This window comes from Corvus hawaiiensis, chromosome 8 (assembly GCF_020740725.1).
Source record: "Corvus hawaiiensis isolate bCorHaw1 chromosome 8, bCorHaw1.pri.cur, whole genome shotgun sequence".
Taxonomy (NCBI): Eukaryota; Metazoa; Chordata; class Aves; order Passeriformes; family Corvidae; genus Corvus; species Corvus hawaiiensis.
The window spans coordinates 8,756,149-8,780,407 of record NC_063220.1 but is presented as its reverse complement, the minus strand read 5'-3'; the positions used below and the strand labels follow the sequence as shown (position 1 = coordinate 8,780,407).

Genomic DNA, 24,259 nt, shown 5'->3' with positions numbered 1-24,259 from the left:
GTACAAACAATTTCTGATCAGCAAGAGTTTGTCAGCATTTCCGCAATAGAGGGTTGTTTATCTTGCAGTAATACTCTGATTTCCTGCGTTGCTACTGTTGTTACAAATGCTTCAGCCTCAGGAGAATAGAGGTTTTCAAGAATTTAAAATTCTGTTAAAAAAAAAATGAATCCCGATTCTCACACTAGTGGACAAAAGCTTGAGAACATGAACTCTGTTTCATGTCTGAAATTTAGAAAATAATAAAAAACCCACACTTTGATATTTTTAAAAATCATATGTTATGTAACTAGATCTCAGTAATTTTCAGGTGGGAGAGAGGTAAGTATGCTTCATACTTTTTTTCCAATTGATAATAATAGTCGAAAGATATTTCTAATACAAGGTCAATGCTTGTTTTTATTGTTAATTTATACTTTGATACTTACTGATTTGGAACATTTGCCAGTGGTCAATGCAGTGATTATCTGGATAGGATGCATTTATTTGATCAGGGCAATCTGTTGAACATTAAACAATATTTGAAGCATGGTTAATTATTTGCACTGAATTAGCTTGGCCTCGAAAGATTGTGGCTTGTCTGAAAAAACATAGGCAAGAAGAAAAAGCTAATTTCAAGAAAAAGCTAATTTCAAGAAAAAGATGAGAATGGTTAGCAGTGCTTTGATCCTTCAAGTTCTTCCACTGGTTATTCTCCTAGGGACCACATGTTTGCGCGTGAGTATGTTTTTATCCTCCTTTTCTTTCCATGTGCCAGCTCTGCTGTATCTGCATTTCAGGCCACTGAGGTGACCAAGTTAATGCAGCATAAGAGAGAAGCCCAATGGTTTTTTTTGGAGCAGACATCTACAGTGTCAAGGAATGGCTCTTCTGGGTACACTCAGTGGTCGCCTCACTCCCAGTGGTCTGTGGTGGGGAGCATAGTCCCTCTTCTAGCCCTGGGCACTAAGAAATGTCCCAGAACACCAGGTTGCAGCATGGGCAGCTCATCTTAAAATCATAGAATGTTTTGGGTTGGAAGGCACCTTAAAGATCATCATGTCCCAACCCCCTTGCCATGGGCAGGGACATCTTCCACTAGACCAAGTTGCTCAGAGCTCCATCCAATCTGGCCTTGAATGTTTCTATGGATGGGGCGTCCACCATCTCCCTGGGCAACCTGTGCCAGTGACTCACCACCCTCACCGTAAATAGTTTCTTCCTTATTTCCAGTCTTCATTCTGAAGGGACTAAATACTGGATTAAACAGGTAGGCACTGCCTTGGGACTTTTGCAAACTCTTCTGTAAAAGATAAAATTCCCCCAGCCACATGTTTTGAATGACTTAATTATCGTTGTTGCTAACATGGGAAGAAGGTTAATGGCAAAATATTCAACACAGCTAGGGGTGACCAGAGCTCTGCCATGGTAGAGCTTGATACACTTTCCTACATCTATTCATCTCCTCTTTAAAGAAGATTGGAAGAATGACTTGTAATCAAAAGAAAGTTAAAAGTCAGTTTAAAAAAAAATTCTTTTGTTCTTCCAAGCAATCAAGTAGATTTTCTCGTGAAGGAATCTGAGGTTCTTTAAAACATCTGCTTTCTTAGTGACATTTCCTATGTGTGCAGGTTCATATTTACTGAAATGCGTTTCAAAAATTCAGATGTTGATGTGTTTAAATTTAATTCTTCGGGAAAAATATATAGTGAGGGGGTTTAATGGGGCATAGATATTTTTAAGAAGTCTGGAATTTGAGATCAGTGATTTTTACAACTCAATAGAGTAACGATTAATTAGCGTATCACCAGGACCAATGTCACACTTGTTCCAGTAGTACATGTAGCCTCTTACTGAGGGGATCAGCTCTAGGATACTTCAATGCCAGTTTTACAGACCTTGTGGGAACGCCACCTCATACAAATAAGCTCCTAACGAATTTGGCAGTGTTAATTCATGCTCAGTGAGGAAGATGTGGGACCAGTCTTAGACAACATGAAGTCTTGCCCAGATTTTTTTCTAACTAGTCCTAAGTGTTAGATTGATTCAATACCTTTGGCAGTCCTAATCTGATGTTGCTTTAAAAATTGCAATGGAAAATGTAGACTATATCTCTCCCCGCCCCTGAAAATTCATTAACATTGCTAAAATGCAAAAGCAATTCTGCTGTCATTGAAAAGCAGCACGACAGAATATTCAGCAGGCTAGTTTTTAATAAAACATGCTTTTTCTTCATAATTACTATAACAAGGTTTTCTGGCTTAGCACTTGGCATGGATCTTAGAAAAAAAAAAGAGGGGAATGAGTTGCCATGATGTGACCATTGCATGACAAACAAGTTATGAGAGGATATTTTTGTCTTAATGATTTGTCCTGAAGAAAAAGTTGCACTAAAATAGTTTGAATGAAAAAATAATAGATGATGCACTTTGCTGAAACCACAGAAAACACCCTTAAATTCCTATTTTCAACCTTTTCTAGAACTATCTTCATCATTTTTATTTGAATCTGGTTTTAGAAGTTTTTATAAGTAATAAGTTGATTAACAAACATTATTGGTGAAATATAGCAGAAGTCAAAAATGGGTTTAAGCAGTAGTTCGTGCTCAGTCAGTCACAATGGAACAAGAAAATACTTGGACATTCATGGATCTGGCAGGTTTGGAGCAGAACCCTAAGGCAAAAATTTTCATTCAGTTCTTTCATACTACCTGAAGAGAAACTGATGCCATCTGCATGAATCCAAACTATTTCCATAAAAAGCAAAAAGCTGCATGGTGAGGTCAGAATTTGATCCTTTACTTTAGCATGTATGGTGCAACTGCACCAAAGACTGTCTTCAGACATGGCAGGAGTTCTCAGGTTCGGGGTTTTTTTCCCCCTGCTTTTCATTTCACTTCTGCTCAGCAAGATACTGTAGTAGCAATGTGCCTGCCATCAAGACATTTTATTGTTAAGTATTCCTTAATTAGCCGAAGAGAAAGCCAAAGAACTCTGCTGCAACTGAGCTGTGTATCCTCACTTATCCAGACTTGTTCTGAAGCAAACTTCCTGGAATACACTCAGATTTAAATGGTATGCTTGAGTTGGGCTAGAGAAATCTGGAACAGGACAATACAAAGTTGGATCCCACAACACTCCAGTGCTGCCCCTGCCTGTACACCAGGCTGCAGCTCCCAATTAACAGTGCTCTAAAGTGATTCAGCACATGTTCGCAGGGAAAAAAAGTTATTTTTAAATCTACAGGTGTTCAGATCAGTCCTTTTCCTTGTATCAAATTTGCCTGCAAACTCAATTTCCCTGGCAGCAGGGAGGAAGATTTGCAAGGGTCAGACTAGAAGAGGTGGCTCTTCACTGAATATTTCGGCACTTGAAAAAATTGATATCCTCTTAGTTGTGGTGGAAAGTGTTTCAAAATCACTAGCCTTGCCCAATCCAATAATCAAGTGCACTTAGTAGTGGAAAGGGAAGGATAAAAGTATCACATTAAGATCAAACAATTGCAAAAATGAGCCCCTTATCATAAGGGCCTATCTCCCTCTTGGTGCACCGCAAGTAGGATGCTGTTGGCAGCGGTACGTGTCTTTCCTTGCCTCAGGTGCTTGGAGACCAACATTTTAGGATGTTCTAAAGTCAACTCTGTCTGACATCTTTTTCTAATGCCCAACAGATCCATTCCTGTAGCAAACTCCCACTTCTGCTCCCCTCGCCCTCACTCCAGGGCTTCATCATGCGCACAAGGGTTTCATGCTCCACTGTGTTGCAAACCAATCACTGCAGAGAGAAGTGAATGCTGCCAAGCCCGCCCGGATTTGTGGTCCATCAGGTGTAATACCCTTCTGCAATGCTCGCCTAAATTTGCCTGATGCAGCACGAAAGCAACAAAGCCCTGGGAGTGCCCCCAGCTAATTTTGCACCGTGCTCTCAGAGAGGGAAGCGTTGCTTGCTGACCCCTGAAGGCAATCAGCTTATGCCCTGCAGCGTGCAGGTTGATATCCTGTGTAACTAAAGGGACTTAATGACTTTGCATAAGCTTTAAGTCTAGCAGTATAACCTGCATTCCCAGCACTGGCTGTAGGAGTGTTTCATAGCACAGGCACTTGTGGTAGTGTGACTAGCTGGCTCCTGCAGCCCCCTGAAACACATTTTGTAGCTTCCCCTTGCTGTGGCATTCAAGGCTGACCCTATTTTCCACCTGGAAGCACAAGCACACCTCATCCACCAGTGAGCAGCTTTAAAAACACCCAGCTGCTACCAGGCTGCATCTTACAGTGCAGAGATTAATTTGGAAATTTTGATTTCTTGGAAAACAGGAGCAGGTAACACCTGAGCAGAGAACCAAGCCGATTTAAGCAGCACATCTGAAGGATCTTGCTTTTTCCCTGGATCCCTTTAGGTTTTGTATCAGGTGCTACCATGGGAAAGGTTCACTAAGAAATAATCAGCAAAATAATGATTTTAAATGTGAACTTCTCTGGGTTCTCTGGGACTGGTCGACCAGGACCACTACATTTACTCTGATGCTCAAATTGCAGTTCAGTGTGGAGGCAGGAGATGTCTTGTTAGTAGAGAAGTGAAGAATTCAGAGGTTTTGGTGGAATCCTTTCAGAGAATGGTTTCCCAGGCTAAAAACACAACATGTGTTGCATGTGTGCTACAGATGATAATATGCCCTGCTTTCATTATACTGCAACCATGGCCTTGGCTGAGAAATACAATGTCATTGCTGGAAAAGCCACTTTCCCTTGAAGTTCAAAGACTATCACGACCCAAGATGGTTGCAGGCAAAAATCTGGCCGATTGTAAGAGCATCAGAACTGTCGATTCCCTCCTCCTTTGGCAAGCAGCCCAGACAAAGGTTCCTACTGAGAGCTGTCAGCAGGATCAAGGGGTTCACTACGAGAAGGCAGTAGCTGTGTCTGCCCTCATGGCTCCTTCATGGCTCGTGTCACTTGTGGATGGAAGTTGATCAAATATCCATCTTCATTCTCCAGTTCAACCCCATCCCACCTTCTTGGCTGCAAAGCTGTGACTGCACAGATGAACAAATGAAAGCATAATCTTTGTTTTTCTGCTGTGGAGGCCACTTTGTGACAAGTTGCAGGAGAATTTGCAGGACTTAATGCAATTAAGTGACTAAGCCAATTCCTAGCAGTGCAGTTTAATACTGGAATTCCTGTAGTGCTTTGTTGCAGTGTGTGTGTATGTACAGAGCTAGTTTTCATCTCTCTTGCTACTCTGTCATGCAAGCTTGAGTAATTACAATGTTTTCTCTGGAAGTCTGTTTTGCACTCGTGAATTCACAGCATAACCCTGGGCTGTCACCTTTTTGCTCTCTTTCTCCACCTGCTTTTGTGTTTTAGTGATTCATTTTTTGTTGTAATAAGGGGTAGCAATGTACCCAAGACACAATAAACAGTTCAATTGCAGAATGCCCTTGGCAGCTGTAAATAATTTCCCTTGGATTTGGGGTCAAATCTTCCTGGGTTTATGCAGAAAGAATTGCTAGAGATTAACTGGACATTTTTGTCTGAGAAAGAGCCGCAGGATTCCATCCTGAGATGAGGAAAGTTCATGGTTCTGTCATTTCTGTTTGAAATCTATTACATTTCATTAGTCTCTCTTTCTTAAGGAGTTGAAATGGAAAAATCAAGTGTATCATGTATCTGCAATGTTTAATATTAGTACAAAATCTATTTAGCAAAATTTTGAAGGTTCTTTGGAGGAATGAAGCTAAAGTTTTAGTGAAGTGCTAATCATTACAGTGACAAAAGACAACAAAGGTCAGGTGAAATTAGGATATTTTGAATTTCACAATTTTTTTCTAGGAGCCCTATAAATGTAGTTGGCTCCATAGCCAGCAGTGCACTGGTACCCGTATAAAATGTCCCTCCTAGCTTTTTTTTTTTTTTTAGGGTTCCTTTTTTATGAGCCTAAAGTAATAAAATTTAAAATTGCTTTCTGCAAATTCTTCCAGCTTTGTCCCTCATCACTGCAGATCGGCTATGAACAGAATCCAGCGATTTTATTCCCTCTTGACAGAGCACACAAAGTATCGGTGTGGAGCTGCAGCAAGGAGATTGTTTGGTGAAACCAGCCCCATAGTCTAATTTCTTCTCCCCCCGCCCCCGTTCCTTTTGTTCGAATCCTGCTCCTCGTTGGGCTCAGTGTTGCACCTCGTCGGAAGGACAAGATCCTCCTCTGCTGGCCACGAGCAATACGGCACCGCAGGCAGGAGGCCCTGCCTTCACTGCCCCTGCCTGCACTCCCTCCTGCAGCCGCCTCCCGGACCCCCACCCTGTGCACCCCTCCTGACAGCCTCCTTCTGCATCCCATATCCAACATCCTGCATCCCATATCCAACATCCTGCATCCCACATCCTGCATCCCACATCCTCTCCTGGAGTGGAGGAAGGGGAGAGCTCCAGCAGACAGGAGGGAAGGAGTGAGCTCTTCCTCCTCCTCTGCTGCACACCACCATGGCAAGCTTCACACCATGAATCCAGATGGTAAAATTTGGCCCTGTGCTGGCTAGCAGGGGAGAAAATGCTTCAAAACCAGTGTGGTCTGGTGAGTGGTCCAGTGGACCTCAGGAGGGAGGAGAAAACTCTCCATGCTGAGAAGTCAGCTCTGCCAGAGGTTTTGTCTCCTGTGGCTCTGCTGCTGCAGCTTGTGACAGGCTCACAGGGAGGGAAAGCCTCAGTACAAAATGAGATACAGGAGCCTTACAGTAAAGACTGTGTTTAACTCCTGGACTCTCCGTGCTGGGTGCTCCAGAAGCTTTTGTTCCCAGTAACATTTATACTGTGGCAGCAGACAGAGGCTTTCATCCAAAAGCAGCAATCAAAATCTGGGACTCAGTCACCAGCCACCAAGCCTGTGCCGGCTCTGAAGGATGATAGTGTAAACCTGCACTGTCGAGGGCACCAGTTCATTGCCAGAGGGAGTTTAGGGTACCTGCCCTTTTGTGGTCAGTTCTGCCTGTGCTTGGATAGAGGGACAGGTGGAAAAGCTGGAAAAGAATGTAGTGTAGTGCAATGTTACGTCTCTCATCTTTCCTATTTTCGTGGGGTGTGAACATTGTGAGAATGTCATCTCCATCCTACAGCTGGGGAAACTGAGGCACAGAACAGCTTGGTGCACCTCGCTCAGCCTGGGCTGAAGCCCTCCAGCATTCCCTGGGGTGCCAAGGGCTGCCCCAAGTGCAGGGGCAAACTCACTAAGACAAACATTTCCGACCCAAACCCTTTCCACCCCACAAGGCAAAGAGCACAACAGGGCAGCACAGAGAGCTGGAGAGGGACATGAAATGTTTCTTGCATCATACTGCTCCCAATGCTGCTTCCTTGTTCTTTGTTTCATCTGTTCCTCCAAAAGAAAGAAGTACACTTGCAGGGTTTGTTTTGGTCTGTGTTTATGGATGAACGCTACCACTAATTGTAAATGGAGCAATTAGACCTTTGCTTTATACAGTCTCCATTGGGGTCTGGCAAAGGATCTGAAGAAAGCTGTACCTGCACTCAGGAAACGTATACACCAAGGACAGGGCTTTTACAGCCTTCTCATTTACCATCATCTCCACACTGATTCTGGAGGGGCAATTGTGTGAGGATGTGTGTCCTTCCAGCTGCAAAGGATTTAGTTCTCTGTGTGTGTGGCTCACTCAAATGCACCTGGGAAGGAGCTCTGCTGAGTGGTTCAGGGGATATTGCTCTCATTAATGTCAGTGGGGAAGGGGAGAGCTGGAGTGTCTGTTCTCCCTGGCTCAAACACAAGAGGGATGCAAACGTGCCTGAAGCAAAAACTCATTTATATATTCCAGATAATATTCACAAACGTGAATCCTGAGCTTTTTTATTTTGTCCTGTTTCTTATTCATTGCTTCTGATTCACTTGTTCTTAGTCGCAACCAGTGTTATCTGAGAATGTCTTTCTTATATAAATAATGTGTGACTAAACAGGGCATATATTTACAGTTAATTGTATCTGTAGCAATGCATAGATCCACATAATAATTGTGTGTGTATGTGTGCTGTCCTTACCATGTGTGTTAAATTGTTTGGAAATACATTTTATTCCCTAAAATCATGTGAGGGATGAAGAACAGCTGCTTCAAATCTCCTTTACACCCACCGTTATCATGTGTATCCTCACTGAAGGCAGGTAATCCTGTCTGCAGCTGGGATTTAGAGCAAGAGGGAAAGCAAACGGAAATTGTCACACTGGGGATGTGTCCTGGTGTAGAGTCAGTGCCTTTCCTTTCAGACAAACCTCACTCACACTCTTCAAAGGCTGAGAGCTGTTTTCCATCTTCTTCTGTTCCCTTTTTTTTTTGCCCTTGATCATGAGCCAAACAGGAAAGGTTGGAGCCCCACATTGCAGGTGGGACACACGGCATTTCCTCCCAGAAAGTGCCAGAAATATTCTCCTGTATCCAGACATTGTTGACAGCCTTCCAGCTCAGGGGTCCAGATCCCACTGGGCGCACTGGAGGTAAGGACCTGGGCCATGCTGCACTGCCCAACATACACTCTGCCGTGCCCGGGCAACTCCCAGCCTCCGGCTTTGGTAGCCAGCTGGAGTGTGGCCTCTGTCAGCATCTCAGAGAAGCTTGACAAGTAGCCAATGTGCCATCACCTCATAAGCAAAGAGACAATTTAACTCGTTTAGGTCAGGTTTGCTCCAAATCAGACCAGCCCAGCAGCTTAGGCTGTATGCTTGGAAGAGGCAGACCTCTCCCACAGACTGTTGACTTTTTGTTACTCTTTTCAAAGAGCTCTTGAAATCTAGGCCAGTTAGCTCCAAAGTGGGTAACAGCCTTATCTGGATGTCTGGCACTAGGGGCAAACAGAATCTTTGTACTGTAAGCAAAGCCCTGCGCTGGCTTTTGTTTTTTCAGAAACTGACTCTCTGACCTTTATTATCTCATGCAGGCTTCCCATTTTTCCTTCTGGGCCAACATGATGGAAGGTAAGTGGTTTCACTTTCTTCATCTTAGCTTCTGCCTGCCACAAAACTGAAAGTCTAGCAACCTGGTTCATCAAGACCCTTCACTAGTCCCCAGTGCTGAATTATATTAACTTCATGCAGAGCCTTGCTTAAAAGAAGGTCTATCATCAAGTAAAAAGTCTGTTTGACTTCGGACAAATAATATGGTGAGTGCTTTCAGACCTCCACAGGTGCTGTACATCAGTGCAGGAGACAATGCTGCATCGTATCCCAGCCAGGAGTGTGTCTGGCACACTGGAGCCAAAACCAGAAGTACAGCAGCAGTACCAATGTGCAGCTGATCACAGGGTTCTCCTGGACCACACCTGGAACTCTCAGTTCCGTCCCAAGCCAGGACTTTTCTGTCACTCTCTGCCTTCATGTGCTTTGGGGACCTATGGGTGATGCAGTGGGCCATGGTCTGGAGGAGAGGTCATGGTCCTGGGCTGCAAATCTCACAGAAGGATAAGCAAAGAGCCTAGAAGGGGATGAAAACTGGAGGTCAAATAAATGAAAGCTGACTTTCCCTTGCAGCATGCAACTAACTGTGGAACTTATTTCTGCAAGGTTTTGTCCCAAGTGCAAGAAGGTTCAAAAACAAGCCCATGCAAGTAAAAAATCGTTAAAGGCTGCATCGCATTAAGATGTTGATAAGGGAAAAGCTGTGATGAATATTGTGTGAGGATGTGTAGGATGTGTGAGGATTTGTATATCCTTTCACAGCCTACATGGTCCAAGTAGAAGATTATGGTTTTATTGAATAATTTAGTATTTTTGCAGGTAAGCCCTGTTCTTTCTTTTCTTGATTTCAATGGCTCCTAGATTTGAGTTTCTAATGCATAGCTAACGAAATAATACAATAATTTTGCTCATTTTCCTGCAAAAAAATAGGGTGGGTTTTAGTATGCACTCATTATTCATCTGCATTTCTGTTCATTTCAGTGGAATTTCAGCTTTCAGGTCAAACCAGAAATCTTGGCACTCATACAGCACCAGCCAAATCAATGTTGCTGTTCTAACAACATGTGTGTAGAAAACAAATTTCCAAATAATTTTTGTGTCTGAGCTCAGTATTTGGGTTCTGCAAATATTTGGCCACAGCCATGCACTTGATTCAGGGTTTGCACACCTGTTTACACAGCCTTGTGCAAACCGGTTGATCTGCCTTTTGATGATAGAGTATCCCTTTCACAATTTTTTAATTCATTCCGTGCCTTGTGGTGTATGGTCCTTCCGTCTGTCCTTCCACTCTCCTACTCCCCATCCCCCTGCAAGTCTCCACTCCTTCACCATCACGGTCCCCCTTCGCCCCACATCCATCCCTCTGAGGGAAAAAATGCTGCAAAACTGCTTTTAAGTAACAGCCACAAAACTATTTGAAAGGCTTTCTGGCTTTGTTGTTAGCCAGTCTCCCTTCTTTCTGAAGCTGCAGATACTCCCAGCCACAGCCCGCTTGGAAGGGAGGAAATACTGTGAGGTCTCATCTCTGCAGAAGTAAATGGGGAATATCTCATTATTTAAAATACAGTCAGGATTTCAGCCTCATAAAAATAACACTACAATAATCTCAGAGCTGGGGACAAAAAGTATTTAGGGGGGTGGTAGGAAAACTCATCCTGCTTAAATTAGGCCAGATTTCAGTCGGTCTCCAGAGGTTCAGAGAGCTTGAATAAATGCTGGGTACTTTCTGGCGCTCTTGATGTGTGTTGGCAATAGGCTTTAACTCTGCACATCACTCATCTTGACAACTGCAGTCCAACAAAGTTACCTCGCAATTCAGGTCACCCGATGGCATCCTAATGCATCACTTTCCCACTTGGAACATTAGTCATCACTTGATCCAGGGAAGGTTTTGAAAACAGTGTGACTGTTGGCATTGGGATATCTGTTCTCTCTGTAACAGAGAGCCCGTGTAAGCTAATGAACAAGGGGATATTGATCAGAAATCCATTGCTTGATTGACAGCTCTTGGCAATGTGAAAAACTGCAGATGAAAGCTTGTGCAGTTTAAAAGATCACCCAGACCTCAAAGCTGATTTGAAGCTTTAAAAGTCAATCTCTGTCTATCAATTATGGGGGGATTTTTTGTACTACACAGAGGAAAGTTATTCTTTGAAAATTTGCATGCAGGATGTCTAATTTAATTTCATGTAATAGTCACATTTCAGTGACAAATGTCAGATCACTGCTTTTTTTAAGCATGTTAAGGTTTTCCAGCACTTACAAAGAACGAACACTCTGATTTAGTAATATGTTTAAATCAACCAGTGTATCAGATTTTGTGCTTTAATTATGTGCTCAGATTTAAAAAAGTGTTGTTTTTGCTTTACTACACCTATGGCTTGTTATGAATAATTTAAAAAATTGGAATGGGAGCACTTCTTAAATAAGAGATGTGGAAGGCAAACAGTTATTTAGTGTCAAAGCAGTGATAAATAAGAAGACACCTTTTATTTTGGTATCATATGCCCCAGCCAGGGTTTTCTGGTCTTTGTTTTCCACTGTTTCATGCAGCTGGAGATGACATGGACTAGCTGGGAGATGGGAAACATCACCCATGTGACCTGTAGGAGCTATGTCTGTTTCTCAGTTTTACAAAGAGGGATGGCAATGGGGAAAGCAGGGACACTGCTCATTTCTCAGATCTGCTGCACTCTTACATCACCTTGCCTGGTCTCCTGGACAGTAACCTCAGCTTCCTGACTCCCATATCCACATGGGGGCCTGGGTACCCAAAAGGGCTTGCTGATGTTTTCTGAGCCCTTTCCATATGCGCCCTTAACGCCATGCTTTGGCCATTAAATTTCTTGAAATGGTAATTGCCAGCCTTTAAGGGGGTTGGTCAGTGTTGCCTGCTTTACCTCAGCCCTGGCTACTTGCTCTCTTTGAGGGCTGCTGGGTGCCAAACTGGCTTCAGGTGTGCAACAGCCTGTCCCAAAATTGCCCCATCAGTGCACGTGGTGCTCCCCAGCCACTCAGAGCTGCCAGAAGCACGTCCTGCAAAACATGAATTACATCTCGGCCAACTTGTTTACAGAAGAGATGCACTTAGAAATAGTTCATAACATATCAAGTAATTACATAGGTGTTATTAATAAATGATTAATCTGTGGCTGAGAAATCATGCCAAACAAAAATCAAGTGACAGTAGCTTCATTTCTTAACAACTCACACTAAGCAGTTGGTTTAAAAACCAGGGTAGATGATTCTACAACAGCTTAGCTATTTGTGCTCATTCGGGGCACTTATTTTTCCTCTGTTGATTCAGCAGAGTCCTCACCAGCCTCTGTAAAGCACGCTGGCATGTTTGCAGTCTGCCTTTGCAGCCGTCAGTCCCCTATTCATCCTTCATAACTTTTAGCAGGTATATTTTTTCCATAAAAAGGGATACCCCATCCTTCAGAAAGCATCTGCAGAATAAAAGCCAACGTGCCCCTCTAAGATTCTGAAAATAAACAGGGGATACAAAATCAGACTACTTCAGACAGTTCCTTCAACCTCAAGTCATTTGCAAAATCTCCTCTCCAACAAAGTGAACTTGGAGGCTGCATTTCAGGCAAAACTTCCTTTTTGTTTTTCTACCTTAACTACATCACATTAAATTTAATTTTGTACAGTGTAGACAATGTCCTTATCTTTCAGCAAGATCCTTCTGTTCCCCAGCAAGGCATACACTTCTGCAACACTTGCACATAGTCGAGATTCGGCTCCTGTGGAAATAATGAGCTGAGGAAAAGGAGTCTTGACTTGACATAGCAATAAATGAGGTGAAACTTTCCTCTATTTTTTTTTTTTTTTGTGAGAAACGAGAGTTGGCATGTAGGAAAAAAAAAAAAAAGAAGAAAAAAGATGGTTCTATTTTAATATGAAATATAAAACACCCATTGTACAAACGTGGAATTTCTTTCTTTTTTTCAGAAGCAAAGAAAGAATAAAGATAAAGGCTGCAAGCGAATGAATGAGGAGAGAAAACTAAGATAATGCAGTCGATAATCAGTTCAAGGCAGAGCATTATCCATGGGGCCATCGGTCCAGCCCTAGGGGAGAGCTTTTTAAAATGTCTCTGTACGTAGCTTAGCTTTGCTCATTACCATAGCTTGTCTTTGAAACACTGCAGTGGCTTCCACTGGCAAGAGCTGTACCTGTGCAAGGAGCCGCCAGCCCACTTTAATCAAACAACCCCCCCAGCGTGGCTGGCGAAGCCGCGGGTCCCCGCGGGCCCCGTGAGGACACTGGCTCCTGTAGGCCACGGGCTGGCAGAGGCAGGGGTGGGCTCCTCAGCACGTGTCTGCAGTGCCGGGCTCTCACTCCTCGAAGGCTCTTTGTGGGTGAGAAGTCACGCAGACCTGCAGGTGTGTCAGGGCCTCTGTCCCCTGATTGCCCTCGAGATGGGACTCTGTGCTCCCACACACAGCAGGGCCCCTGAGCTGGGGAGGGCCCTGCCTCATTCTGCAACAGCAGTGGTGATGGTCAGCAAAGCAGTTGGACAAAGAAAACCCCTTCTTCTCATAGGAAACTGAATCTCCTTTTGTCACTGTGCTGGTACCTGCCTCAGCGTCTGCCCCGGCTGTGGTGCCACATGGGGATTTGCCTGGATAGCCCTGGCCTGCATCCCCTCTGGGGCATCCTGACTGTTACCACAGGAGATGGCTGGGCAGCCAGAGCCCCAGTGCCCTTCAGGAGCATCCTCGAGGGCAGCGCTGGGGCCAGCTGTGCTCAGGGTGGCCATGCTGGGCACTAGGTGAGCTCTGCCTATGCCAAGGAGGAGCTGAACAGCACCTTTGGTCCTCAAGATGGTCTCTAAACCCACTGACATCCCAAATGAGTGAAAGGAAAAAGGACTGTCCATCTCAGGGATTAACTTCTTTCATAAGTTTTCTTGTTCCAGTTTTAATTCCTCTGTTCTTTCACTCTCTTCTCACCCCTCCCTGCAGATGAGGCTGATGACTACGAGAACTACTACGACTACACAGAACCGGATCAGGACACCAACCTCCAGCAGGAGCCCTGGGAAGAAATTAGCTGGTTTGAGACATCTTTAGGTGACAGCTTTGACATGAAAGGTACCTCTCAGGGGTGGGCAGGGAAGGAAGGGGTAAAATCCCAACCCTGTGCTTGAAGCGTGAGCATGGCAGGCCTGGCTGCCAGCCTGCTCTCGAAATGCCTGCATCAAAGGGATGAGTTAGGAGGATCGTTTGCAGTGTTCTTCTTTGTATTTCTCTTGTAAGGATCCTGTGTTTTATCTCCAGGTTTCACAGGATGGATTCTGATCATGCAGAACATTTCTGATTGCTACTACAAAAAAGCATAGGCTTATTTGTCTATAGACACTGAAAGATGTAATTGCTGTTTTCATGGAATATATGTTCTGTATTTATGCTAGGAATCAAATGTAGAGCAGGTTTCTTTTTTTCTTCTTCTTCTTCTTTTATCAGTTGCAGGGGTTTTATTTCCTTTTCTTTTTTTGTTTTGCTGAACTTCAGGAAAACAGGAATGGATCCTTGAGATTGCTCAGGGGACTCAAAAAGAGAGGCAAGGAAGTTGCCTGTAACATTCCCCAAGTTATCCCCTGGTACAAAACAAGCAGAGCTGACTTTTGTCTGTCTCCAATACCAATTGCTCCTGGCAGCCTGGTCTGCAGTGGAGATGTTGAGCGCAGTGTAAAGAGCAGCACACAAGTGACTTTCATCAGGTGCCAGCTCCCTTGAGGCAACAGCCACCCAGGGGTATGGTAGTAGTCTAATGGATGGTTGCTCCATGGGAGATTTAATGCTATGTTCCAAACAGGACAATGCCAAATCCACATCGCTCCAGACTAAGTGCATGAAGGCAGACAGCCAGAAGCAATGCCACAGAGGCAAATCTACCTCCAATCAAAGGAAGGGACTTGCCCCATTACAGCTCAGTAATAGACAGGGCAAAGGGAGTAGCGCAGCCCCAGACCCAAAGCCATGAGCCACTGCAGCTTGGAATAAACTCTGCAGCAACTCGAACCACTCCTGTGGCTGCTGAGCTGATGCATAAGCACAGCAATTGTTACACAGGGTGCCGTGCCTGCTGACTCCTGCAGCCACGAAATGCAAGAAGAAAAAGCAGGTGATGAAGGTTGAGAGGCTGAAAGATCTCCATCCTTACCTCTGCAGATGCATGCTTCTCCAACCCCTGCAAGAATGGTGGTACATGTGAAGCCAAAGGAAGAGACTTCAGCTGTCACTGCCCTGAGCCATACGGTGGGACTACATGTGAAAAAGGTAATTGCTCTCTTGCTAATTTACACTCCTTATTTTGGCAGTTAATGCTCCTGTTGCAACTTATAAACCCACAGGTTGCTGAGCTGAGTGTTCTGACAGCCCACAGCAGTCATGTCCATAGTTCTTAGGATCTCATCCAGGCCAAAGCCTGTCTAAATAGCATCGAGTAAAATAGACCTCAGGAGTGCAGGGAGTGCTCCTCTATGCTCTGCAAGGGGCGCAGTGGGGAGCTGTTCACTGGTACCACAGATTTTTTGCCACAGATACTGTGAATGAGAAGTGAGATCCCAAGTCCACACCTGCCAAATGAAAGCTTCCTTGAAGTCAAGAGAAGCCATCTTCCCATGATCCCTGCAAGAGAGCAGCTCTTGTGCACACACAAATGCTGATGATGTGCTTTGTGTCCCTGTTTTCCACAGTGGAGGACATGTGTCTGGAGAAGAACTGCAACCATGGTGACTGCCTGATTATATTAACTCCACCTTATTTTAAGTGCAGCTGCAAGCCTCCCTACAAGAGACCCTCCTGCCAATATGGTGAGCACAAATTGTGGGGGGGACAGCACCATGGCTGGTCTGCAGTGGGAAATCACCCACTGCAGAGGGTGATCCTGCCCTAGTCATGCTGCAGCTCCCATCCACGGCCCCGGCCAGTGACGAATTATGCTTGATTTGAGGGGTGGTGGTTCAGTCACTGGTAAAACCCCCAGAGATACGCATTTCTCAAGATTTTGTGAGAACTCAAAGCCAACAGTCTGAGTGGGAGCTCTCTCCAGTTTCCACTGGGCATGCGAGTGGCTGTATAGTGTTCAGCACATTGACAAGACGGTTCTGTGTTTTCCACATTGACAGCATCCAAACAGTGCAGTCCAAACCCTTGCAAAAATGGAGGTATCTGCAGACGGAACAGATACAGGTCAAAATTCACCTGCAAGTGCCCTGAACCTTTCAGAGGGAGATTCTGCGAGATCGGTATGTCACAGTCCCAGGACAGAGGTAGGGGTGAACCTCCAGACAGCCAGGGGCTGGCTTCCCCCTGCAGCCACACTAACTGATGCTACTCCTGTAGCATCCTGTGGTGACTTCCTGTCACTGCTCCAAGAGCCTGACTACACTGGGGCACCAGCCCCTTTGGAGAGAGGGTCAGAGGAAGAGGCTGACTTCTGCAGCCAGTGCTGGCAAAGGGGCTTGAAACAGTTGCCATCAGGGTGTTTTCTAAGTGTGCTTTGGCAAGGTCCCACTGGTGTATATAGTGAGTGAGCACACATTTCCCAGAGGTCACATGTCACAAAGGGAAGAAGTGTCGAGTTTTCCTTAAACACTCAAAATCTGATGTAGTGAAGATGCCTGTTCAGTTGCCTGTGACTCCCCAGGCTGAGGGGAGTGGCCTTTGAAGTCAATCAAGCTAGAAGGTGGACATATGTTGGGACATTATTCTAATTTCTGGCCTGTGTACAATAAGGAACATAATTACTTGGCCCAGCAGGTGGTTCTGATCCTCCATAAAATGAATGTAGGACAAAGAACGGAAGGAAGAGGAACCACTTTGAGCAAGGAGCAACACCAAAATCATTTTTATATGAGCATTGTCTTTCTACAGGACCTGATGATTGTTATGAAGAGGACTCCTCTACATACAGAGGAACAGTGAACCAAGCAGAAAATGGCAGGACCTGCCTGCACTGGAATTCCCACCATCTCTTGGACCACCCTTTTAATGCTTTTATGGAGGATGCTGACTCATACGGCATTGGTGAACACAACTTCTGCAGGTAATATTTTGAAGAAGCATTTGTAGAGGTCTGTATAAAAGAGATCCCTGAGGACAAACTGCTCACAAATTTGAGAAACTGGTGGTGTTAAGATCTCACATCTTTCTAGATACCGCCTGCCCATAAAACACCAGAATATTAGAGATGCCTTCTCTAACCATGCTGATGTGAGGCTTCCAGAAGCTGCCCTCTATTTTTGAATCAGTCCCACATTTCTCTTGTGGCTAAGATAGGTATGGGAATAGTAATAAGGCAGTATTGTATGGCTCGCTCAGGCCTCTTCTTTGTCAAATCTTATGAAGTATTATCTCTGGAAGTTCATCTCCCATATGGGAGCATGAGGCTGCTACTTAAGAATCCTCAGCTCCTTCACTGGTTTCATGGAGATGTCCCCATTCCCAATGACTGATTCTCTCAACTGTTCCCCTCAGGAATCCTGATGAGGATGAAAAACCTTGGTGCTACATCAGAAAAAATAAGAAAGTAGATTGGGAATACTGCAATGTTTCACCCTGCTCAGGTAAAGAATTAGAAGAGAGTGATTTGGCAGCAGGTGGTCTAGAGCAGCAGGTTGCTTAACTCTTCCAGTCTGATGATATCTCTGCATTATACATCTGCTGTCTTCCAATGCAGCTGAAGAGACTCCAACAGAACCCCCAACAGACCCCCCTGAAATATTCCAAACCTGTGGACAACCAGAAGTTCGTAGAACACGCAAGAGGATCTATGGTGGATCCAAGGCTACACCTGGACAACATCCCTGGATGGCATCTCTGCAGAGACAGACTCCAGATGGGAATGAACATTTCTGTGGTGGAGTGCTAATTAAATCATGCTGGGTTCTTACTGCTGCACACTGCCTTGAGTAGGTGCAAGTCTTATGATTAGGGTAGATAAATGTATAAAAATCAGGATGGTTAGTAAAGGCAGTTTGGTATCCAAATTATCTGCAATCAAAATGATTGCTGGGAGTCAAACTGAAAGGAAAACATATATGTAAAAATAAAATGGACACATACATAAAAATGTTTATATACTTGAAAATGGTGCTTGCTGGAATAAAAAACTTAGGCCCCACTCAAATAAAATGAGCTAAAGAAGTTGTGTAGAGGGAAAAGGAGGAAAGTAACAAGATTTTGTGAAGTATAAAAGAAGAACTATGAAAAACTCAGGGGATGTTGGGATGCCATAAGCAACATCACGTATTACATCACAATTAAGTTCTTTGAAACAGTCAAAATATGCACTTAGCTTTAATTTTTTTCTGTGTCAACTAGCATAGAATATTACACTTCCTCCAACATTTGTATTGAATTAGTTGGAAGCCACCACCCTAGGAAACAGGTAAATTACACACTGGAAATCATTCCAACACAGATGATTTTAAATATGCTCAGACAACGGCAAGCAACTGTACTCCCATGGCTACATGAGCTGCCACTCATCATCACTGCCACAGGAACAGATCGTGTGCACACTGTTACTCTGCCCTAAAATGCAGAGAAAATCACATACATGCAGTTTTAAATCACTTTATATCATGATTGCAACAATTTAAGAGCACATGTATTTTCCACCACTGCTTTCCTATCTAAGCGTTCCTATAATGATTTTAGGAAATCTTCTGGATGGGCTTTACAACAGGAAGGAATATCTTGACTTCTTCATACTAAAAGTGCAGGTTTTCACTGCCACCGATAGAAAATGTCTGTATATAAATGACTTTTTTTTTTTCCAGAAACCCAGAAACAAAGATCCAAGTAGCCCTTGGAAAGCAAAACCTCAAGACGAAAGAGAATCATGAGCAAGTATTTGATGCAGTGCAAATAATTTTACATGGTGAATACAGAGACAAGGGTGGTGTCCTGTACAATGATATTGGTAAATCCTTTATTTGATACTCACATGGCTCACCTCCAACCTTTGCCTCTCTCCCAATTGACTAAAGTCAATGTAAAATTCTCATTGAGACTATGCTCTGGAAATAATCAGGCCAAATTGTGATCTGGACCCATTTGAATCTTTGGGATGTAACTTGTGATGGGCAGGCAGAAGTCACTGCACAGGAGGAGCCAAACAATGGGAACAGGTCCAGCACAGGGGGGCAAATGGAATGTTGGGTTTATACAGCTTTGCATGGGGTTGTATCACACACTGGTAACAATGGTTGTGGATCAAAATTAGCTCCAAATACTTTTTGTTATTGTTTATCTCCTCTCCAGCACTACTTAAACTGCAGCCTGTTGACGGTTCCTGTGCAGTGGAAACAAAGTATGTGAAAACAGCATGTGTCCCTGACTTCTTCCTTCCTGTTGGGGCCTCCTGCTTCATTTCTGGATGGGGCGAGACAGAGACAGGTACTTGTGGGCTAACTGGATTTTGGTGGGTACTTCAGTGGCCAGGTGGGCTGGTACTTTCAGTAACAGTTGCCAGACCCAAATGAGGACTTAGGCACTAGTGAAACCAAGACATGGAATTCAAAAGTAAGATCAGCTAAAGCATGCCTTGCAAATTACTCTTTAGCCAGAAATCTCCAACTGCTTAATCAACCAAACCTTTCAGAGTTCTGATAAAATGCCTGATGCATTCTTTTGCCTGCCATCTGACTCTCTATGTCATGGTTTCATCTGAAGCCAGCAGCAGAAGCAAGGAAGTATCAACAGAGGCTATTGTATATCTTGTGTGTTTCAAGACAGCTCCAAGAAAGACAGGAATTTTCACATGGTTTTCCAGCCCATTGGGTCAGACAAAGCTTTTCAGAAGCAGCATCTGGACCTTCAGATGTATTGAAAAATAAAAAAATCCCAAGCTTTTCAAGTTCAACCAGCTCTATCCAAAAACCTTTCTTGCCCATGGTAAATCCTAAGGGGAGAAATTATTATGCTTAAAAAATGATAATGGCAATTTTCTGAAAAATGCATTTTCTTATGTTCTGATTGATGTGTTGCTGTAAAGCAGCAGAAGGAAAACGTGTCACTGAGGCTGCAGTAGGTGTCCTAGTGCTTTGTGGCTGATACAGCCTGATATGATACACAGGATGGAATTCTCCCTTCTGATTTAACTCCCTTTGAAGTCCACAAGAGAGGAGTCTGCTCATTTGATCAGAACGCACCAACAGAATCTAATGGACATTTTTTAAAGTTCCAAATAAGTCTCCCTTAAAAAGGGTAAAAGGGATTTTATGGGGTTTTTTTCCCCAACAAAGAATATCAAGTACCCTGTACGTGTTCAACCTAGATGGCTCCTTCTTTGAGCAGAGCCATTATTAGCATTTCAGGAAATCACTGAAGAAATGGAATATTTCCTGCAACTCAAGCAGAACCAAACTTATAAACCACCTTTAATTATCTACAGATGTAGTACTTTGAAACTCTGGCTATTGCCTTTAGATGTCAAGTTATGTTTTTAGATTTGCTGTAATTAATCATTGCCCTTAAATATTGTATGATTTTCAGTTTTCATCTGTTTCATTAGCTTGCATGTGAAAGCATCTAATAGTACCAGCCTGAGAAGTGCTGAGCAGCTCAAAGTCCCATGGGGACATCTGGGAGCTGCACCTTGGAAAAGCAGGATTACACGGAGAGAGCTGATTGGAACCAAATTCTAAATACCTGACTCCACTTTTATTCAGGAAACAACTCAGTGTCCTGAGTGAAACTTCAGTCTCCAACTCACTGGAAACTTACCATTTCAGCCAGATAGTTATTTTCTTCCCAGGCTAGCACATGCATCCCCCTGCTCTTCCCCCATCCCATTTATACGGCAAGCAAGATCATGTTTTGAATAAAAGACAACATGTAACAGGAATGGAGGAAGGTGACTCCACTTTTTTGGTGCACATCCCATAGATGAACAATCCCATCAGCTGTTAGATGCCAATGTCAAGCTGATTTCGCAGAGGAAATGCAATGAACCCAAACTACATGATAACAGACTGGATGATAGCATGCTTTGTGCAGGAAGGCTTCAGAAACCTGGAATCGATTCTTGTCAGGTCTGTTGCTTTTTTTGTATTTGAACACTAATTTTTTGTGTAAAGAGTCAGGCTGTGCAGAGCTCTGGCAGCATGCTGCATATGTATCTGTTCTCACATCAGTGTATTTCAACAGCCTTTCTGCAGTACACTTTGAGTTGTACATCCTTAGAGCTAATATTGCCACTGTCACCTACAGGCAGATCTATGGAATCAAGAGACCAGCCTGGAAAGCTTGGCTTCTGAGGCAGTTTGTCAAAATAACCTGAAAACTTGCTCTTTTTTTACCTCAGCTTTTTAATGGCCTCTACCTTGAGTGTCAATTCTAATCCGATTTTCACTATCAGAGCTAAGACTCGCAGGGAGTCAGTATTGATGTTTCTTTTCATTCCAGCTACCACAAATGTGAAACAGGTTCGTACTTATACCATTGAAAGGTAGGGAAGAGATTGAACAACACTTCCTAAGGTGCAAATTACCACTGTAGAGTGTATTTTGCAATAGAAATCAGAAGTAAAACAAAAAAATGAGACCAACCAACTCAGAATAAGGCTATTTTGAGGAGTGTGAGACATCTTAAGTTTTCGTTTGTGCCAGGGATCACATCTCTATCTTTCTGAGTTCAGACTCTGAGTTCCTGCTACTTTCACGCCTGGGAAATTTCATGTGACCTTGTCAGATAGATGTCACAGACTGGAAAATAATGAAAACATACATCCAAAATGTCTGATATGATTTGACCTGGTCACAGAACTGCAAGCCTACTCAGGGGCTAAGCAGCATCTGATGGTAGATGCCATAGGAAAAAACCACCATTGCAGCTTCAAAGTCTTGTGATGAGAGAGAACCATTCTGATTTTGGTTAATATTTTGCTTCATGCTTTGAACATGTGTGCTTTCCTTCATCAGGGAGACTCTGGAGGCCCACTGACTTGTGTAGAAAACGGCTCCTACTACGTATACGGCCTTGTGAGCTGGGGTGATGGGTGTGGGTTAAAAAACAAGCCAGGAGTTTATACCCAGGTGACAAAATTCGCCAGTTGGATTACAGCTGTAATTCAGTCTTCATCGAGATCACATTATTAGGAGAGAGATTTGGAATGACAAACGGTAAGATTGAGAGATTTACTATTTTCAGCAATTCTCCAAATGCCTCCTCTTTGATGAAAAATATTACTGATATTTTCTCACGGCCTACATGGGGCATGCTTCATCACCATCTTGAAAATAGCCTTTAGAATGTTAGCTAGAATGTCAGTGATAGTTTTTCTGTTGTGGGCTTTGAAATAAGCCCACATTTTGTAGCTAAACAGATCAGAAAGTAAAGCTACTCCATTTCTTCCCCAAAAAAATCAAAGGCACTGATATCAATGTTTCTAGACCTGCTTCTCAAGTCATGAACCTTTGCCAAGCTCAGGTGCTGCCAGACATTTCCTCTTCCCCTCATGCTCCTGTCAAAGGTGTGTTTTTTCTGCACTCATTGCACCCTGATACCTCAAAGTTATTGGTGTGTGCTCTTACAGCCAGTACCATTTTTCACATACTCAAGAATCACCATGTGGCTGAGTTTGCAAGATTGCAGCCATTGGAATTTCTTGAGGAGAGAGGATCAGGCAGGACAATTATTTTTTAAAACCACTTCTGTGGGTAAATAGCTACAAATTCCATTGGCTGTGCATTCCAGATTGAAAAACAAAAAAACACTTTAAGAATTATTAAAACACTATTAGAATTATCCACTTTATTCCTGATTAGAGGATAATTACTTGTTTACTCCAGATCTACAGTGGTTTGTACATGCTTAACAATACCAGTGAGACCTAGTTAGTATTAAATGCCATTAAAAAATCTGTGTGTAAAGCCATTGCATAATCTGGGGCTTCTCATAAGATGTACATGTCAAATTGTGTAATTTTTGCCCAGTGATTCTGCACAGAAATTTGAAAAACAAGGAATTGGTATCAAATCAGGATATAAAGAATAGACTTGTTTGTGAAGAGTCAATTCCTTAAACTAGCAATGTCACTCTCAGTTGAATTCCAGGATTTACAACCTTCTCTAAGCAGCTACCTAATCTGTCAATAGCTACCCCTACTGCAAAGAGTAATCCTGATTTTTTACTTTGGAAGGTTTTAAAAAGGCTGAAGAACTAATTGTGTTCTGAATACATTCTGATAGTCTAGAGCAGACCGCCTGACATCTGCTAGAAAACCTGTCTTTGGCTCATCAGTTATAATTTTGCTCCCACTGGCCTTTGACTCGTTCATCTCTTAAACCACTGAATCATACTTTTGTATTCTCTTAGGTCAATGGTGCCAATAATCCAGGAACTCCAAAAATTACAAATATGGAATAAGAGTCACCTGATTTATTAATTACAAATTCTTTCATATTCTACCATCCGTGGTACAAAGCTGAGCCTGCCAGTCATCTAGTACTAATTTCATTTACAGCTTTAAATAAATAGCAGAATCTGTAATACATTCAGTGGTAAATCACAAAGTGTCCACACAAAATTAAAATTATCAGTTATAAATTGCAATGTTCTGGTTGCTTTTTAAAACAAAAATTCTTAAATGCCATCTATTGTGCTTCCCAGAAAACTGGAAAAGTTACAGGATTTGCAGGACAAGATGAAAATCTATTTGTGTTATGTCATGTTTCTGTTTACTTCTGATAGAGCTGCATTTGCCTTCTCTTGACTTGCAGAATTTCTGAAGCATCGGGGTTGACTCCGACTTGCTGAGATCCTTCTGTTGCCAACTGGTCCTGTAAAATCACACCCAAATAAATTGTGAAACCAGCCAGCGGACAGGAGAGGGTTTTAACTATTATTCTGTAACAATATTTTCATGCTCAAAATTACACAACTGGCAAAAAAAATGAGGAAAATCTAAATCACTGTTCTGCACTGAGCATATTTCTGCAGTGGAGAAGTACAAAAAACGGACCTGTTCATGTAAGTTAGATACCTCACATACCAAAGGACTAAATGTGCTCAAGTCCTAGTTTCTATTTTGAACCCTAAACAAAAAGCAAACCAACAAACACCTGAGTTCCACATGGATTGCACACCTGTAGGTTTCCCTGGGACCATCAGATCACTCTCATACCTTTTACTTAAGAAGATATTGCCTGTAGCTCCCACTACATGCTTCACCCAACCATAGTTCTCACTTATTTCCTGAGTAACTTTTCATATGGGAATGTAAATCATGGATATGTACTGTTTCTTTTGGTCTGGATTATTGTTTGACTTCTTACCAAAGTTAACAATTAAATGATCAAAGTGTTTGAA

General features: G+C 43.1%; 2 protein-coding genes across 3 annotated transcripts in view; one reads left to right on the top strand and one right to left on the bottom strand.

Moving 5' to 3' along the window:
- The first annotated feature begins 561 nt into the window (after positions 1 to 561).
- Positions 562 to 24,259, top strand: HABP2 (hyaluronan binding protein 2). Of its 2 annotated transcripts, XM_048311791.1 has the most exons (14): positions 562 to 717; positions 8,912 to 8,948; positions 13,901 to 14,029; positions 15,110 to 15,217; positions 15,637 to 15,753; positions 16,069 to 16,188; positions 16,817 to 16,988; positions 17,420 to 17,508; positions 17,622 to 17,853; positions 18,727 to 18,869; positions 19,211 to 19,345; positions 20,837 to 20,982; positions 21,871 to 22,071; positions 23,671 to 24,259. In XM_048311791.1, the coding sequence occupies exons 1-13, from the start codon at positions 643 to 645 to the stop codon at positions 22,045 to 22,047; spliced, it is 1,680 nt and encodes a 559-aa protein (XP_048167748.1). In that variant the 5' UTR covers positions 562 to 642; the 3' UTR covers positions 22,048 to 22,071; positions 23,671 to 24,259. The 2 variants fall into 2 exon arrangements, with proteins under 2 accessions (XP_048167748.1, XP_048167749.1); XM_048311792.1 differs by lacking the exons at positions 562 to 717; positions 8,912 to 8,948 and adding an exon at positions 12,900 to 13,031.
- Positions 23,315 to 24,259, bottom strand: part of LOC125329610 (nebulin related anchoring protein) — a 47,836-nt gene continuing 46,891 nt past the window's right edge. Inside the window, exon 42 of the mRNA XM_048311790.1 lies at positions 23,315 to 23,730. Coding sequence (XP_048167747.1) covers positions 23,629 to 23,730 — 102 coding nt within the window. The 3' untranslated portion in view covers positions 23,315 to 23,628. The remainder of the gene's footprint in view (positions 23,731 to 24,259) is intronic.

What these genes read in the sequence shown, in the direction of transcription:
- HABP2 (XM_048311791.1), top strand. Translation starts at nt 643, where the DNA reads ATGAGAATGGTTAGCAGTGCTTTGATCCTTCAAGTTCTTCCACTGGTT. An exon ending in TGACAGCTTTGACATGAAAG is followed by an intron (nt 14,030 to 15,109) that starts GTACCTCTCAGG and finishes TTACCTCTGCAG; the next exon opens with ATGCATGCTTCTCCAACCCC. An exon ending in CAATGTTTCACCCTGCTCAG is followed by an intron (nt 17,509 to 17,621) that starts GTAAAGAATTAG and finishes CTTCCAATGCAG; the next exon opens with CTGAAGAGACTCCAACAGAA.